The 16,518-nt window shown below is 42.5% G+C and overlaps 1 protein-coding gene across 3 annotated transcripts in view; it reads right to left on the bottom strand.

The window, feature by feature from the left end:
* Sgk3 (serum/glucocorticoid regulated kinase family member 3) overlaps window positions 1-16,518 on the bottom strand; it is a 126,778-nt gene that overhangs the window by 23,424 nt on the left and 86,836 nt on the right. For all 3 annotated transcript variants that reach the window (XM_076563673.1, XM_015993528.3, XM_015993527.3), the window contains exons 6-10: window positions 11,562-11,649; window positions 7,767-7,816; window positions 6,217-6,274; window positions 1,394-1,477; window positions 1,164-1,295 (exon numbers count right to left, since the gene is read on the bottom strand). In XM_076563673.1, the coding sequence (XP_076419788.1) occupies window positions 1,164-1,295; window positions 1,394-1,477; window positions 6,217-6,274; window positions 7,767-7,816; window positions 11,562-11,649 (412 nt within the window). The remainder of the gene's footprint in view (window positions 1-1,163; window positions 1,296-1,393; window positions 1,478-6,216; window positions 6,275-7,766; window positions 7,817-11,561; window positions 11,650-16,518) is intronic.

Genomic DNA, 16,518 nt, shown 5'->3' with positions numbered 1-16,518 from the left:
ACCCACTGCCAGCCACATTTAACAACCCCTACGCCCACCAGCACCTTCTAGAGCACTTCATCCCCCACCTCAATTATCCCGGCAAAGCTCATCTTGGAGATGACAAGCCTGCCTCCCTCCACTTTCGATGCTCAGGTCTGCACAAGCGCTGTGTAAAAAGGATCCAAAAGCTAAGTCCTAAAGCGCCATGAAGAAAGCACAGAGGAGGAACGTGGTCCCGCATCCACTTAGATGTCTCCCACGAACATTTCAAAGACAGGGAGGCAGGGAAGAGAGCTTTGTGACTAAGATGACTACCTTCAATGTGAAGTGGAACATAGTAACACCAGCCAAGTTATCGTCTCTGAATTCAACTTTATCGATTGTGCCTCATTTTATATTTCATTCCCTTTTATGTTACCTCTATTCTACAGTTAGTGGAAGTACCGTAACATTGAAAGTCTTTCTCTTTGCTGAGATGGAGGGACAGATGGTTCCTTTGTAAAGATAGTAGACTTTACAAAAGAGGAGACTCTAATTAAAACAATCTTTTTCTTTTAAAAAATTCTTTCTCGCTGGGCAGTGGTGGTGGCACACGCCTTTAATCCCAGCACTTTCGAGGCAGAGGCAGGCAGATCTCTCTGAGTTCCAGGGCAATATGGTCTATAAGTGAGTTCCAGAACAGCCAGGGTTTCCCTGTAGAAACACTGTTTGGAAAAACAACATCCTTTCTCCGAGACAGGTCTTGCAGACTCTCTATCATCCTGAAATACAGTAAGCAGCAGTAGGTGGATGACACACATGAGGTGTTCCCACACTGGCTTCACTATGGGGAGGGGTGACCTCACTGATTAACAGTTTGCTCACTTTAGAAAATAGGGTGTTGGGCTACCTACCATTCATAGGCAATGGTTGAAACAATCATTATCTAAATTACACACCATGTTTTATGCTAACATTTCAGTTTCCATTCTTGGGATACAGCTTTGATGATAAAACCACACACGGTGCCTGTAACTTCTCTACGTCTTGCACGGCATGCGGTCTGCTGGATACTGCTTTCGCTCTACAAACAGCTGTTGACAAAGTACTATCAAAATTTACACAAGAACCTGTTGGATTTCGTGCTCTTTTTTTTTTTCTCTAGCCATTGTCTGTATTACACAGCTAATTATAAAACTCACCTCCCCTCCATTAACAAAATCCAGAACAAAATAAAGCTTTTCAGTTGTTTGGAAAGAATAGTGTAATCCAACCAAGAACGGATGCTTCACGTTCTTCAAGAGCACATTGCGCTCAGCCATAATATGCTTTTGCTGGAAAAAAGGCAAAACGTCGATTTGTATTATATATCAGAAAACAATGGCTAATAAAGAAAATAGGCTCAGGAAGAACAAGAGCTAATTTATTTTACCTCTTTTCTGTTGAGAACTATTTTTTTCTGTAGCACTTTGACAGCATAGAATTTTCCATCCAGTTTCCGCTTTGCAAGAAGAACCTGTTAGGAAGATTACAAACACCTGGAGAGTTACAGGCTTTATGGGTAGTCCCTTGGCAATACAGACTGCTTCTTAAAGTCTCTAAAAGTCAAGTCCACAGGGACCTGTATTTTGTTTTGAAGACTGAACACTGCTGAGTTTACTTCTGTAATTCTACTTTTTCTTAGATAATTTTAAGACAAAAGGGGTACTATTTGAATAGCTAGAGATAATTTACTTGTTACTTAATGAATTGGTAATGAGATTTTGACTAAATTAGTCACCCAACTACACATTCATCAAGGACTCTCTGTACGTGACAGCCCGGAGCCTTGAAGAGTCTGCTTAGAAAACAGGAAAGCAGGGCTGTCGAGATGGCAGTGGGCAGAGGTGACTGCTCCCCGGCCTGGTGACAAGTTCGATTCCTGGGGTCCACGAGGTAGGAGAGAACCGACTCCCACAAGTTGCTTTCTGACTTCTATGCACACACACTGATACACACAAGTAAGAAAATAAAGAGTAAACACTGAAGCCATAAACTTCCTGACTACAGGAGGGTGGGGGAGAAAATGATTTTTTTTTTTTCAGTGAACAAAATGCCTGTTACTTTATGCAGGCTTCTCTTACAGGCTCTGAATTCACAGGTGTTCGGAGGAAGAGGCAACACAGACTGTTGTGTTTTTATAATGGTCTGGCTTGTATGTATACATTAGAAAACAGAGGATATTGTATCAGAAAAGGGAGACATATTCAAGGTCATGCTACACATAACAGTGTTTTGGTCAATGCCTGACATGGATACAACTGTATACATTGCATGGCCTAGATACCCAGTAGGTTGTAATATTCAAGTTTGTGTGAGTACACTTCGTGATGTCCCCAAAGTGATGAAACTGCTTATGAAAGCACTTATTCAAACACATTTCCATTAAATGATGCATGACTATAACTGTAAGGTACTTGAGGACCATCATCAAGTAAGCTCTATAATTACTAAAGGACACGTTCCCAAGGCATGCTGAGACAACACATCAACCAGTGACACTGATGCGGCTTCCTTCTACAGCCCCCACTGTCTTCTGACCCACACATACAATCTCAGTCTAAACCTGAGAAAAACACCAGAGCAGCCCAACACAGGAGCTTCCTACAACACACATGATCGATCACTAGACCCCAAACTGTCAGGGTCATCAAATGCAAAAGGGAAGTCTAGGAACTGTGACAGCCAAGAAGAATCCAAGCAGACATAAAACCTCAGAGTAAAGTGGTAGCTGGATGGGAAAAGAAGGTAAAAGCTGCAAAATCAGAGTAAACGATGCACACGCGTTAATACACCAACAGTGGTCTGTTGTGACCCATGTTCCACAGTACATGAAATAAGTCGACTAATTAAAATGTTTGGAACTCTGGCCAGGCGGTGGTGGCGCACGCCTTTAATCCCAGCACTCAGGAGGCAGAGCCAGGCGGATCTCGGTGAGTTTGAGGCCAGCCTGGGCTACAGAGTGAGTTCCAGGAAAGGCGCAAAGCTACGCAGAGAAACCCTGTCTCGAAAAACCAAAAAAAATAAAATAAAATGTTTGGAACTCGTAAAGACAGAGTCCAAACACCGTAGGATGAAATGTCCTCTACAAACCGCCTTTTCTTCGTCTCTCCTCATCCTTACATTCTCTACAGCACTGGGCTGAGCCACGTTCTTCCTTCCTTAGCTTTTCCCCCTTCTCTTGGGAACTCCCACCTCTGACCTTCTTTCTCTGACACATGGACTGACTCATCTTAATGCATTCTTAGAGCACACATCGAAGGCTACAGCACTCAGAAGGCTCCGATTTCCCTCAACAGCGTTTTCTGTCTTTAGCATACAGGCAAATTTGACAACAGATGAAAATTTAAGAAGCCAATCAGCAAATAGAAATTGAACCGAAACCAAACACTGGAGAGAGGTGACATATACATTAGACTGCCACACACAAGTTTCATGTATTCAGACACTTTTGCTATTTTTCAAACAGGCGATGGCCCTGCCTTCATGCTCGCCTTGCTTTCTTTGTGTGTTAGGCTTTTATTTTATTGAAACTTGTGGATTTGTACTGCTTTACAACATTTTAAATGATTATTAAACAGCGCTTGCACATATATATACATACATATATATGTGTGTATATATATATATATGGTTTTGTTTTTGTTTTTTTTCAAGACAGGGTTTCTCTGTGTAGCTTTACACTTTTTCTGGAACTCACTCTGTAGCCCAGGCTGGCCTCGAACTCACAGAGATCCGCCTGGCTCTGCCTCCCGAGTGCTGGGATTAAAGGCGTGCGCCACCACAGCCTGCATACATTAATACACAGATCTTGGTAAGATTTCATAAGGTGAGCAGACCATAGACACTGTGTAGGTCAAATAAACATGCCAACCCCCTGAAGACCCTCTTGCCCCTTCACTGTCCTGACTTCACCCGACTCCTCCTCTAAGGTGACTGTCCCACTGTCCTACTGTGCAAAACTAGTAAGTTCTGCTTTTAAAAGTTATGTAATTAAAATTATACAGATAAAGTACTTTTCCATTTCTTTTACTCTATATAATACTTATAGCACATGGAATCGATTTCGTGCTCTATGCTATCACATAGAACACTGTATTACAATGCATATGCTCTCTTGATAAATTACTTATGAATAATGCTTTGAGCATGCTTGTACATGCCTTTCTTAGTACATTCATGTTCTTGTTCAGTGTGTCACAGGCTGTAAATACACTCGGCATCAATGACTAACAACAGTCATATGGTGTTTCAACAGCTCAAAAAGAAACACCAAAGAACAAATGTAAGCAAACCAGGTATAATATGTATATAGGACATTATAAAATGTTGAGAAAGATTTTAAATGTTTACTTATTGAAAAGGCTATACCATGTGAATAGATTATGACACAGATTCATAAAGACATTAACTCTCCCCCACCCAAATTCATCTCAGGTTTAACGTAATCTCAATTAAATTCCATTGAAATTTTGTAGTAACAGACATAATTCTAAAACTTATCCAGACATGGAGAGGGCTAAGAACATCTTCCTGAAGAAGGAATGGATCTGTGCTGCCTATCAGGCTGCAGCTGTCAAGACAGCAGAGCATGGGGCCAGGAGAAGCAAGCAGAGCAAGGGAGGAGGAAATAACGGGCTAGAAACAGAACTGCAGCTCCTAACCTCTAAAACCAGATTTGTTCATACGGGAACGCAAGACAGATGCTGGAGGTGGTCCTGAAGGTCGGGTTTTGTTGGGTGAAGTGTTTCAATAAACTGTAGTATCAGCCACATACCCACAAGGAAAAGATGAATAGTTATCTTACACTTCATATTACATACGAGAACCAATTCCTATGGATGCTAGGCATAAGCAGAGTTCAAAAGCAACAACAGAACCCCAACCTTTTTATTTTTGCTGTTTCTGAGATGACATCATGCTATGGTGTCCAGGCTGGCTTTGAACTACAATCCCAACCTCAGCCTCCCAATTAGTTGGGATCATCAGCACGCACCAGCATATCCAGCTAATGGTTTGCTGTCGTTTTCAGTGGCGGGAGGGAGGAATGGAGGAAGGGTGATTGGTTTATCCAGGGTTGATTGGCACTAACTTCTTGACATCTGTCAACATTTGTGTGTGTGTGTGTGTGTGTGTGTGCGTGCGTGTGTGTGTGTGTGTGTGTGTGTGCGTGTGTGCGTGTGTGTGTGTGTGTGTGTGTGTGTGTGTGTGTGTTTACTTTTTTTTTTGGGGGGGGGGTGTTTCGAGACAAGGTTTCTCTATGTAGTTTTGGTGCCTGCCCTGGATCACGCTCTGTAGACCAAGGCTGGCCTTGAACTCACAGAGACCTGCCTGGCTCTGCTGGGATTAAAGGCGTGCACCACCACTGCCTGGCAACATTTGTGTCTTTAATGGCAGACCACCTATAATATTCTGATAAACTAATTACTGGGAGTAGGATCCACTTCTAACCCTCTGCTGCTTACATGAGCACAATGCCCAGCATATACCAAGTGATCACTGTGTATTTGATGAATAAACAAACACAAATAGGATTAGCAGTGTGGTCAGTTTCTGCTCTCAAAGCAACTCAGAAAACTTAAAGATACTAAAAGCTACACATATAAGAAAATATAATTAAATACATACATATTCATGTCTACTACAGATTTTAAAACTGCAAAAAAGAATAAATATATTTAGTGATTCAGATTAATTCACCTCTGACACTTTTCCTGACAACCCTGACCTTCTCCGCAGGGCTGGACACTGTCAAGTTCTGACGGGCCCTACGCCCTGAGATTTCGCAGGTCTGTCACAGCTTGTCCTTTCTCTGTGACTCACAGGAGTGCTCACTTCAGTCTTCCCAGCCTCCATTTAAAAAGGAGATCTTCAAGGAGCTGGTTCCTGAAAACAAGCCTGCTGCCCATCTCTTCCCCTGCTCATGTCAGCACAGACCCATTACTATTCACGTTTACCTGGCTGCATTTCTTCATAGACTACTTACCCACAAAGGCCGCCAGCATCAATCACCAAGCCAGGTTTCTCAACAGAACCCAGACACGCACTTGGCACACACTCAGTTATCAGTAAATACACCCTGAACAAACGCACTTCATCTCAGAATTTCAGCACATTCAGAAACTCATTAAGTGCTTAGTCATGGAATGGGAACATGAAAAAACAAAACAAACACAAAACAAAAACAAAACAACACAACAACAACAAAAAACTTACCTTGCCAAAGCTGCCCTTTCCAATAACTTTTAAAAAATCAAAGTCACTTGGTTTAGCACTGAAAGAAATTAACAAGGGCAAACAATGAGTCTTCTAGAAAGAAGACATAAACATTTAAACATTTCCTGTACCTCATTAAGTTAACAAATTAATGTGGGGGACAAAATCCATAAGCAGGATTTCCCAAGCTTTTATACTGGTATATAGCCTTTGTTAAGAACAATAGGATCTCCTTCCCCACTAAATTATATAAGCCCCATTTAAGATCTAAGAGGTACTTCAATACTATTCCCTCTAAGAGAAAAAAAATGGGGATAAGCCTTTATACACATATAATATAGAGATATAGATATATCTCATAAAGTAGTTTCTTTCTAAGACAGTTGTACTCATCACAAACGTAACCACTGTTACTGGTGAAGAAATATAACTACATAAGTTCAAGTAGTACTTGGTACTGGGTAATTCTGGAAAACAAGGTACTAGTTGCCAGCACCTAGTTAAGATGCCAAGAAAGCTTCCTGGTAGAGAGAAGCCTCCAGTGTTTCACATCTAAGTCCCTCATTATGCGTGGAGATGAAAGCGTTCTCTGGACTGTTCTCATGCATGGCAATGAAGGGAAGCCAGGAACAAAAGCCAGAGAGAAGAACATTGGCTTTTTATTTATTTTAGCCTAACAGAACAAACAGCACTGGCTGTATACAGGCAAATGCACATGGTAGCAGGTAGGATGCTGAACTTAAGTAGCGAGGAATGTTTCCTCCCAGACAGGCTGAATTCCTAAGCTGTACCACAGGGTTCATTTCTTTTATATTTGAAGTGTCAATTAATTAACAAAACCAATCAACCAACAAACCCAACCCAATCAAAAAGCAGGTTGATTTGATGAGCTCAGCAGGTAAAGGTGCTTGCCAGCATGCCTGAGGACTTGAATTTGATCCCAGGGCATCACGTGGTACAAACAAGGAACGACTCCTACTGGCTGTCCTTAGCCCTCCACACACACCCACACACACACGAAGTAAACAAATGAAACATAAGGTTTACAGTCTGACCATACACATTTAACCTAACACTAGTCTAGGTTAAATATTATAATAAATAGGTAAAGATTAACAAGAATGCATTAACAAAATAAGCCGGACTTGGAAAGGCAAATGGCACACATTTTCTCTCATGTGCACAATTTAGATTTAAATACACAGACTCTCTCTCCTCTCTCACACACAGAGGATGCAAAAACAAAAAGATGATGAAGGAGGAGGCCGGGATCTGAAGGCAGGGGAAGGGTGAAATGACAAAGTAAGTTTTCTTTCATATGTTTAACAGTATGTACATAAACACATACAAATGACATCACACACACACACACAGTTTAAAACAAAAAGCCCAGCCTTTTAGCGGGGCTCTGCTAGAGCCCTGAAGTACATGACATTCACTGTAACGATTGACATACTTCACCGGCCTCCAGTCAAAATGGAATCACTTCACATAAATGCACATTCTCAAGAAATAAGCACTTCTTAAAAGTTGAAATGAAGTAAACCTACTGAGGATTTCCAGTTGGTCCCAGGTTGATGTTCTGTGAGGTAGAATGTGGCTATGTAGTGAGGAGAAAAAAAAAATAGTATTCTCATTAGTGTCAAACACTATCAGTCAAGGGATGTTTCCATATAAAATTACATAACTGTACCACAGATGACAATATACATTAAAGAAATCTAAAGCCCTAATTCTTGAGATATAATCAATATAAGCAGTTATTTTCATTATGAAAACTTTCAAGAGCAGTTACAAGAAAAAAGATAAGCCAGAAACAGTACTCAGAGTTAAAAAATGGATGAAGTCAACGAAAACACTTTAGTAGGAGGAATCATTTTTATATTTACATAATGGTTACTATGGCTAATTGCTTTTCAAATATTAAAGAAAACTTTTAAGCCAGGATGATGGAAATGATGACTAGGAACAGTAGATATTCTGAGTGTGGTGTGGAGGCTGGAGACTTGACTGTACCTTGGTCTATCTCTATCTTATTTTTTAAAGACAGTCTCTCCCTGAGCTTGGAGCTTGGCATTTCAGTCAGACTGGCTGGCCCATGAGCCCTGGGGATCTGTCTCCACATTGGTGCTGGAGCTACATGCCATAACTCAGCTTTCCTCTGCGTACCAGGAATCCAAACTCAGGTCCACCCACTGGCAGGTGGATTTCTCTCTCAGCCCCTGGTAGAATTATCTCTAAAGTAAATACAACAGGACTTTCTCTGATCCACAGAAGTATAGTAGTTCCAAAATTTTAGACCCAGTATATTAAAGACCAGGGCCAACTCAGCAGGGAATCCTTACTCACCTGCTACACCAAAAAACAATTTACCATCAAAAGACTCTAGTTCAGTAATAGCTTGAAACTCAACTCAAAATTCCACAGGGTGAATTGAGTGAGCCTGGCATCGGAGGCATTTGTTTACTGTTGAGGTACAAGGGATCAAACCGGGCCTCATTCTGGGCATGAATTCTGTCTCCGAGCTTCAAACCCATGCCATAATAGGCACTTTCATAAAAGCCAAGTATAAGTGAAATTTGCTTCCCATAAATCCACTTGGAAGTTCTTTATACATTCAGGAAATTAAATGACTTGTATGTGTGTTTAGTACAAACACCTTTACAAGAATATTCCATGTAAGCTTATCATATTTTTACAGGGTTCAATTTCAGATTTATAATCTCTAGGAGACACAGTAGTTTATTTAAAAAAAAAATGGCAAACACTCCTAGCCTTCAAAAGTTCTTAAGTAGGTTTGTTATTTAAAAACATTTAAAGCTAACTTTGAAGTCACAACCCTAATTTATTTCCTATCTAATACCTTGATATGAAAAACTTTTATGCAATAAACTTTCACTTCCCAGAGGAGAGAAATACATGAATCACAGCAGTGTGACGCACGGCTAATCAGTCTGTAAATATCCTGGTTCATGGAATGAGATCTGCTGTGGTTTAACTTAACATGAGATTAAACTCAGGATTAAATAGTGTTTTACAGATTAAATAATACAGGGTTTCAGGGACTCTTGATGATATAACTCTAAAATAAATTCATGAACTGATTCTTTTAGCTTATGCGCTATCTGACTGGCATCCTTCCTTAACAGGATTTTTCTTATATAGATGTAAAAAGACAAAGTGTGGATTAAACAACCTGGACAATTTATCCCTAGTTTTCCTGCCCTAATTTAAATTAATATATAGCTAATATTTACTACTTGGGAATGATTTTCCTAGAGGAGCATGTCCCTGAAATGGTGGAAATTGGTCAAATGTAAATTAGTATTTCACTGTACCTATTATGTTAAGAGACGATATCCAATCACTGTATTGATGGTAAGGTAAAATTTATTGACAACTAATTGGGATTTCTAAGTTTTTTGATTTCTGCTGACTTCTATTTTTCTCCTTAAAATAGGAGTGGGGGGGGGCACTGGAGGGATGGCTCAGTGGTTAGGAGCACAAGCTGCTCTTCCAGAGGACCTGGGTTTTATTTCCCAGCACCAACAGGGTGGCTCACCACCATCTCTGACTTCAGTTCCAGGGTTTTGGACTCTGCAGACACTGCACACGTGTGGTACACAGACATGCATGCAGGCAAAACACCCAGACATACAAAAAATAAAATGAAGTAAGTCTTTAAAAATGAATAAATAAAATAAGGGTTTGGGGGGCTGTCGAGATGGCTAAGTAAAGATGCTTGCTGCCAAGCCTGACAACCCGAGTTTGATCCCAAGGACTCTCGGGGCAGGAGGAGAAAACCCACTTCCCAAAGTTGTACATGCCATGGCATATACCCCACTCCAAATTTTCTTAAAGTCACCTTTCCGAACAATACAATGAAGGGGCTTAGTTCTGGATGCCTATGAGAACTCTTCTAGCTACAACTTCATCTGGTCATTTAGAAGTCCTTAGGAATCAGGCTGGTGAGGCGGCTGAGCGGAGCAGGTGAGGGCGCCGGCCACCAAGCCCGATGAGCCGAGGTTGGTTCCCCTGGGGCCCATTTGGTGGAAGGAGAGAACCAACTCTCACAAGCTGTCCTCTGACGTCCACACCCATGCCCACACACACATAAATAAATGCAATTTAAAAGTGCTTGATAAATACATTTTCTTTGATAACCTAAACCCATATATATTTTTACATAGGTAGCAGACCAATGTGGAATTGTCCTACTTACAAGGACTTCACTCCTTAAAGTATTATTTGAAAAGCTTGTCTTTAATTAAGAGCATCAGCCTACAATTGGAAAGAAAACATAGAAAGCACTAGGAGACAGGTGATTTTTTAAGTATCCATATCCTTGCCAACAGATTATGTCAAATATTTATGTATCATTTCATTTCACCTTTGTCTATCTTTTGCAGATACTATACTTCAGTGTAAATATGCATAAAAATTTATGTACTGATTTCACATAATAGTATGTGTAGCTTCCTTTAAAAATACATATGAGGACAAGCATGCTTAGCTAAACACTGATTTTTCTGTGTCAAAGATTGCATCATCTACATAAGTTCCTAGGTGAGTAATTTCTGTATTTGACACACACTGCTCAACTGCTCTCCAAGATTATATGGTGTTTGTACTTCTAATTACGTCACGTACAGTGCCCTGATTTACATTCTGTAATTTTCCTTTCTTCACAGCACCCAAAGGTGAATATTAAAAATAACTTCCCAAAGAAGCTTGTTCTACTTAGTTTCAATATTAAGAACAACCTGCATTATGCTTTTTACTATAAAAATACAATTTCTACGTATTTTAGAGATAGTGATGGGGGGCTGGGGAGATGGCTCAGTAGTTAAGGCACTTGCCACGCAAGCAATAGGACCAGAGTTTGGGTCCCCAGAACCCACGTAAATGCCAGGTGGGCATGGCGGCTTGCCGATAATTCCAGCCTCAACAGTGGAGGTGGGAATCTCCAGAGCAAGCTGCCAGCAAGACACAGGATTAGCTATGCTGGTGAGGTACAGCCTTGATTGTCAGACCCTGCTACATTGAGAAAAACGCTAAGAGCACTACAGAAGATTCCCCATATCAACCTTGGGCCTCCACACACGTGTACCTCCACACACATGTCCACACACAGGAATCACACAATACCACACACATATACACAAAAAGAAAAAACGGGAGAACGTCAGTAAATGGTGCCACACTGTTCCTAGTTATTCCGCAGTGTAGCAAGCCTAGCCCAGATACGGATGCTTGGTTCCAAGTCAACGCTGGTCTACCGTAAGACTGCGTCTCTTGTGTTTGCTGCCCTGCTAACAAGCACAGAGCACCCCCCCCCCCCCCACCTTCGGAGCACTTCTTTCATCCTCATCTTCCGATGGATCGGACTGGTGCCGGGGGCTGTCCATTTGAAGGAATGCTCTCACATCTGGACTGAAAACAAAGATGACCTCATTACTTTGACAGCATGGGTGTGGGGCGTTTACCCACCACCCCCACAGCTTCCCAGAGTTTTCTTGAGTGCGATCAGCAGGAAATATTAGATAGAAGGATTTATAGCAGAGAATCTTGCGGAGATAAACAGATAGAAAATACAGGACAGCCTCGAGAGGGCCTGGAACCTATTCCAACGGGCCCCGACTGTCTCTGGCCCAGGGTTTTTATAGAGACGCCAAGGGGTGGAGCAAAAGACCTCCTCCCCCAGCACAGCCAAGTGCAGGCCATCTCAGACACCTGCACTCAGGCCCGTGGTCCTGATCATCCTCTATTCGGACCCCAGAACGGGCTCCCACACATGGGTACGGCTCGTCTCCTTTTAACAGGAAACGGAAACCACCATATTAACATTTGTAGCAAGAAAACTCCAAAATGTATCACTGGTTATTTTAACAGGAATAAAGAAGTTCCACTTCTAAAAAGAGGGAACCCAACAGGGAGCAGGGGAAGGTACTAACAGACAGTTCACAGGAGAGGAAGTCCAATGGAAACCGATACTGAGATCACTTCACATTCATTAACTAGCAAAGTCAGAAGGACAGAATGATACCCAAAGCAGGAAGGGCCACGCTCAGGTGCTGCTCCTGGAATGGAGAATGAGGCAACCTTCCTGAAAAGCAGTTTGGCAATACTTGGAGAAACTGTGAATACATTTTTCCTAGACTCAGACATTCCCATTATAAATATAAGCCACGGGGTAGGGCTGGAATGGGGAGGGAACCCGACACCCTATGTTCAGGTCCGTTTAAGAACCAGGAGGCTTATGTCAGCCTTCTCTCTCTCCCATAATGAAATGGAGGCAGAGGGCCACCTGTCACCAGGAAGAGTAAGCCAGCTCTGGTAACTGCCAAGAGACAACACCGGTTGGCAGCCAGCGCTGACAAGCACTGGAACATCCCAGCGTGGAGTACTGCTGTCTACGGTGCTCTGGCACCGTGGTGGAGAGAGCTGGCCTGCCCGTGTGTTCACGAATACCCTCAGATGCAGGCAAGCCTTTCCAAAGACAGGGATATACATCAGAGTAGATCTCCACGTTAAAAATGAAACAGGACCAAACTAGGCTCTCTGAATGTGGGCGACAGCTGTGTGGCTGTCTTTTTGTGGGGCCCCTGGCAGTGGGGCCAGGACTTATCCCTAGTGCATGAACTGTCTTTCTGGAGCCCATTCCCTAGGGTGGGACACCTTGCTCAGCCTTGATGCAGAGGGGAGGGGCTTGGTCCTGTCTCAACTTGGTATGCCAGACTTTGTTGACTCCCCAAGGGAGGCCTTACCTTCTCTGAGGAGTGGATGGGGGGGGGGCAGAGAAGGGGAGTGAGGGGCAGCTGTGATTGATATGTAAAATGAAAAAAAATTTTTAAATAAAAAAATGAAATGGGTACAAAGACATAAGCTGGTGTGGGTGGTGGACTAAAATTAAAGCAGACTATTCACGGACTAATGAAAATCCCGATAAATGGTCAAATTGCTATCCTGATGTTCACACACATCTATCTATCTATCTATCTATCTATCTATCTATCTATCTATCTATCAGGATTTTCATTAGTCCGTGGATGAGTTTCTCTGTGTAGGCCTGGACATCCTGGAACTTACTTTGTAAACCAGGCTGGCCTCAAACTCACAAGGATCCGCCTGCTTCTGCCTCCCAAGTGCTGGGATTAAAAACATGTGCTACCACCACCCGGCTCCATGAATGGTCTTAATAACTCAATACAAATCATAATAAGTAATATTTCTCAACTCAAGAAAAACAAAAAATTTCTTTTAAAAAGGAGGCCATTTGCAAATGTTAAATATCATTACTAATCATCCACTCTTAGGTTTACATGTGAAAATATAAAAATATGTGTAGCAGGAATCTTAGAAGGTCTTATTAATAAAAAGAAACCTGGAGCTGGGTATTGGGGTGAATGCTGGAAGATCAGAGAAGCAGAACAAGCCACACTTTCCTCACCTCGACAGTTCCTCAGATGATCCTGTTTCCTCAGACTGGAAGGTTCTGAGTCCTCATCCCAATGGCTCTCAGCTGAACTGCTGCTTGAAAGCCTGAAGCTTAACCAGCTAAAAGCCTCTAGTTTCTGGTCCTCATGCCTTATATACCTTTCTGCTTTCTACCACCACTCCCTGGGATTAAAGGCTCACTTCTTGAGATTAAAGGCGTGTGTCACCGTGCCTGGCTGTTTCCAATGTGGCCTTGAACTCAGAGATCTAGACGGATTTCTACCTCTGGAATGCTAGGATTAAAGGTGTGAGTGCTGCTGGGTGGTGGTGGCGGTGGCGGTGGCGTGCACGCCTTTAATCCTAGCACTCAGGAGGCAGAGGCAGGCGGATCTTTGTGAGATCGAGGCCAGCCTGGTCTACAGAGTGAGATCCAGGAAAGGTGCAAAGCTACACAGAGAAACCCTGTCTTGAAAAACAAAAACAAAACAAAACAAAACAAAACAAAACAAAAGACAACTTTGCCAGGTGGTGGGGTGGCGCACACCTTTAATCCCAGCACTCAGGAGGCAGAGCCAGGCGGATTTCTGTGAGTTCGAGGTCAGCCTGGGCTACAGAGTGAGTTCCAGGAAAGACACAAAGTTACAGAGAAGCCCTGTCTTGAAAAAACAAACAAGCAAAAAAAAAAAAAAAAAAAAAAATAAGGTGTGAGTGCCACCATTTTCTAGTCTTTATATCTAGTGGCTATTCTGTCTCTGACTCCTGATAAGTTTATTAGGGTGCATAATATTTTGGGGAACACAATACCACCACATTTATGTATTCCCCCAAATTTCACACATGAATAGTCACAGTAGCATTGCTTCTAACAGCACAAAAGGAGAACTGCCACAAGTGTCCATCAACTGATAAATGGATGAACACAGTGTGGTAAACTGTTGATTTGAATAGGACTCAGCAATAAGAAGAAATAGACTATACCTGTTACAACAGGGATGAACCTCAGAACATTACAATGAATGAAGAAAGGAAGAGAAAAAGGACACACATTGTATGACTCCATTCAAAAGAGGTGCCCAGAACAGAGAGCTCCACAGATAGAAGCAGAGGATGGATGCCGAGCATTTTCCTTGCTGAGACCATGGAAATGTTAGACTGGACTCTGGAGTGACAGGATTCCTGATAGGCAGGAATGATGGTTGTTCAGCATGGTGAATCCACGGAAAACCACAAAACTGTTTATTTTTTAAGTATCTAGAAAAAAAACGTAAATGTGGGAAGAGGGATCTCCAATCTTACGATGTTAGCTTTGTAATTCTGCATAACTTTGGTCATGCTATATTTACAATTTGATCTTGTGTTTCCTGCTTCTAATTACTTCGTAAACAGCACATTTCCCTGTGCTGTGAAGGGCTCCGACAATCAGATTTGACGGACGTATGTCCCCTGTTACACTGAGAGCTAGCTACTCAGTGGCTTCCACCTTTCCACTGTTCCATGCGCTGCAGACAAAGGCAGCTTAGCACCATGGCCACATTAAGACTTGTACGACAGATTTTTCAAGACGGGGTTTCTCTGTGTAGCTTTGTGCCTTTCCTGGATCTCTCTCTGTAGACCAGGCTGGCCTCGAACTCACAGAGATCCGCCTGCCTCTGCCTCCCGCGTGCTGGGATTAAAGGCGAGCGCCACCACCGCCCGGCTTAAGTGATTTTTAAATTTCTCATTTGTGCTTATGGAGGAGGATGTGGCACTGTTCACGTGTGGAAGTCAGAGGCCTTCTACACTCACTTCTGTGGGTTGTGGGGATTGAACTCGGGTGGCCTGGCCTGTATGACATGTGTCTGTACCCACTGAGCCATCTAACCAGCCCAAACATTTGAAATCAAAACCACTTAGTTTGGGACCAGGCATTATAGAGAGCACACCTTTAATCCCAGCACTGGGGAGGCAGAGGCAGGTGGATCTCTGTGAATTTGAGGCCAGCCTGGTCTACAGAGTAAGTTCCAGGACAACTAGGCTGTTACATAGAGAAACTCTGTCTTGAAAAACAAAATGAAAAAGTTTAAAGTCAGAGCACACTAATCTATGTTTTTAAAAACAGACTTGTTACCTTGGGAAAGAAAGAAAGAAATTGAAAGGCGGTGTGTGAGCGGCTTCAGAGGTGCTGGGGACAGTCTCACGCCGGCACTGAGTGACAGGTGACAGCTGGCCTGCGCACCAGTCTGCTCGGGCCCTGGGAAGGCAGCCTTGTTTCCACGGTCCTCTCCTGTCTCTGTTCTGCCGCTCTTGCTTCCTTTCTCTGAGGCTCACGTAGCCCAGGCTTTGCTCTAACAGATTATGTAGCCCTGGGCTGGTTTTGAACTGCTGACCTTCCCTCTTCCACTTATTCCATCTTATTTCTGTGTGTATGGGTGTTTTGTCTGCATGTATGTCTATGTATCAAGTGCATGCAAAGAGGGCATCAGACCACCTAAGACCAGAGTTCCAGCCGGCTGTGAGCCACCCTGTGGACGCTGGGAAGAGAACCCGTCCTCTGCAGGAGCAGCCAGTGCTCTGACAGGTGAGCATCTCCACAGCCCCAAGTCGTCTTTTTGCTTTAATGTTCAGTGTTTGCATCGGCTCTCTATCAGTTAAGTACGTTTATCTGTCATCCGTTCTCAAGGCAATTTTTGTGTATTTTTGGTTTTCAGTTTTATTTACTATTTTAGGGTTTTAGTCAAATGTGCCATTGTTTTGTTTTGGGATTTATTATTTACTGCCAATGTGGTTTTTGTTTTGTTTTGTTTTTAAAAACGCTTTTTCATCCAAGGGTCAGAGAAATAGACTGTATCCCAGTTTAAAAAAAAAAATAACTTTAAAATCACACTC

Source organism: Peromyscus maniculatus, chromosome 2 (assembly GCF_049852395.1).
Source record: "Peromyscus maniculatus bairdii isolate BWxNUB_F1_BW_parent chromosome 2, HU_Pman_BW_mat_3.1, whole genome shotgun sequence".
Taxonomy (NCBI): domain Eukaryota; kingdom Metazoa; phylum Chordata; class Mammalia; order Rodentia; family Cricetidae; genus Peromyscus; species Peromyscus maniculatus.
This window is presented reverse-complemented; position numbering and strand designations above follow the sequence as displayed.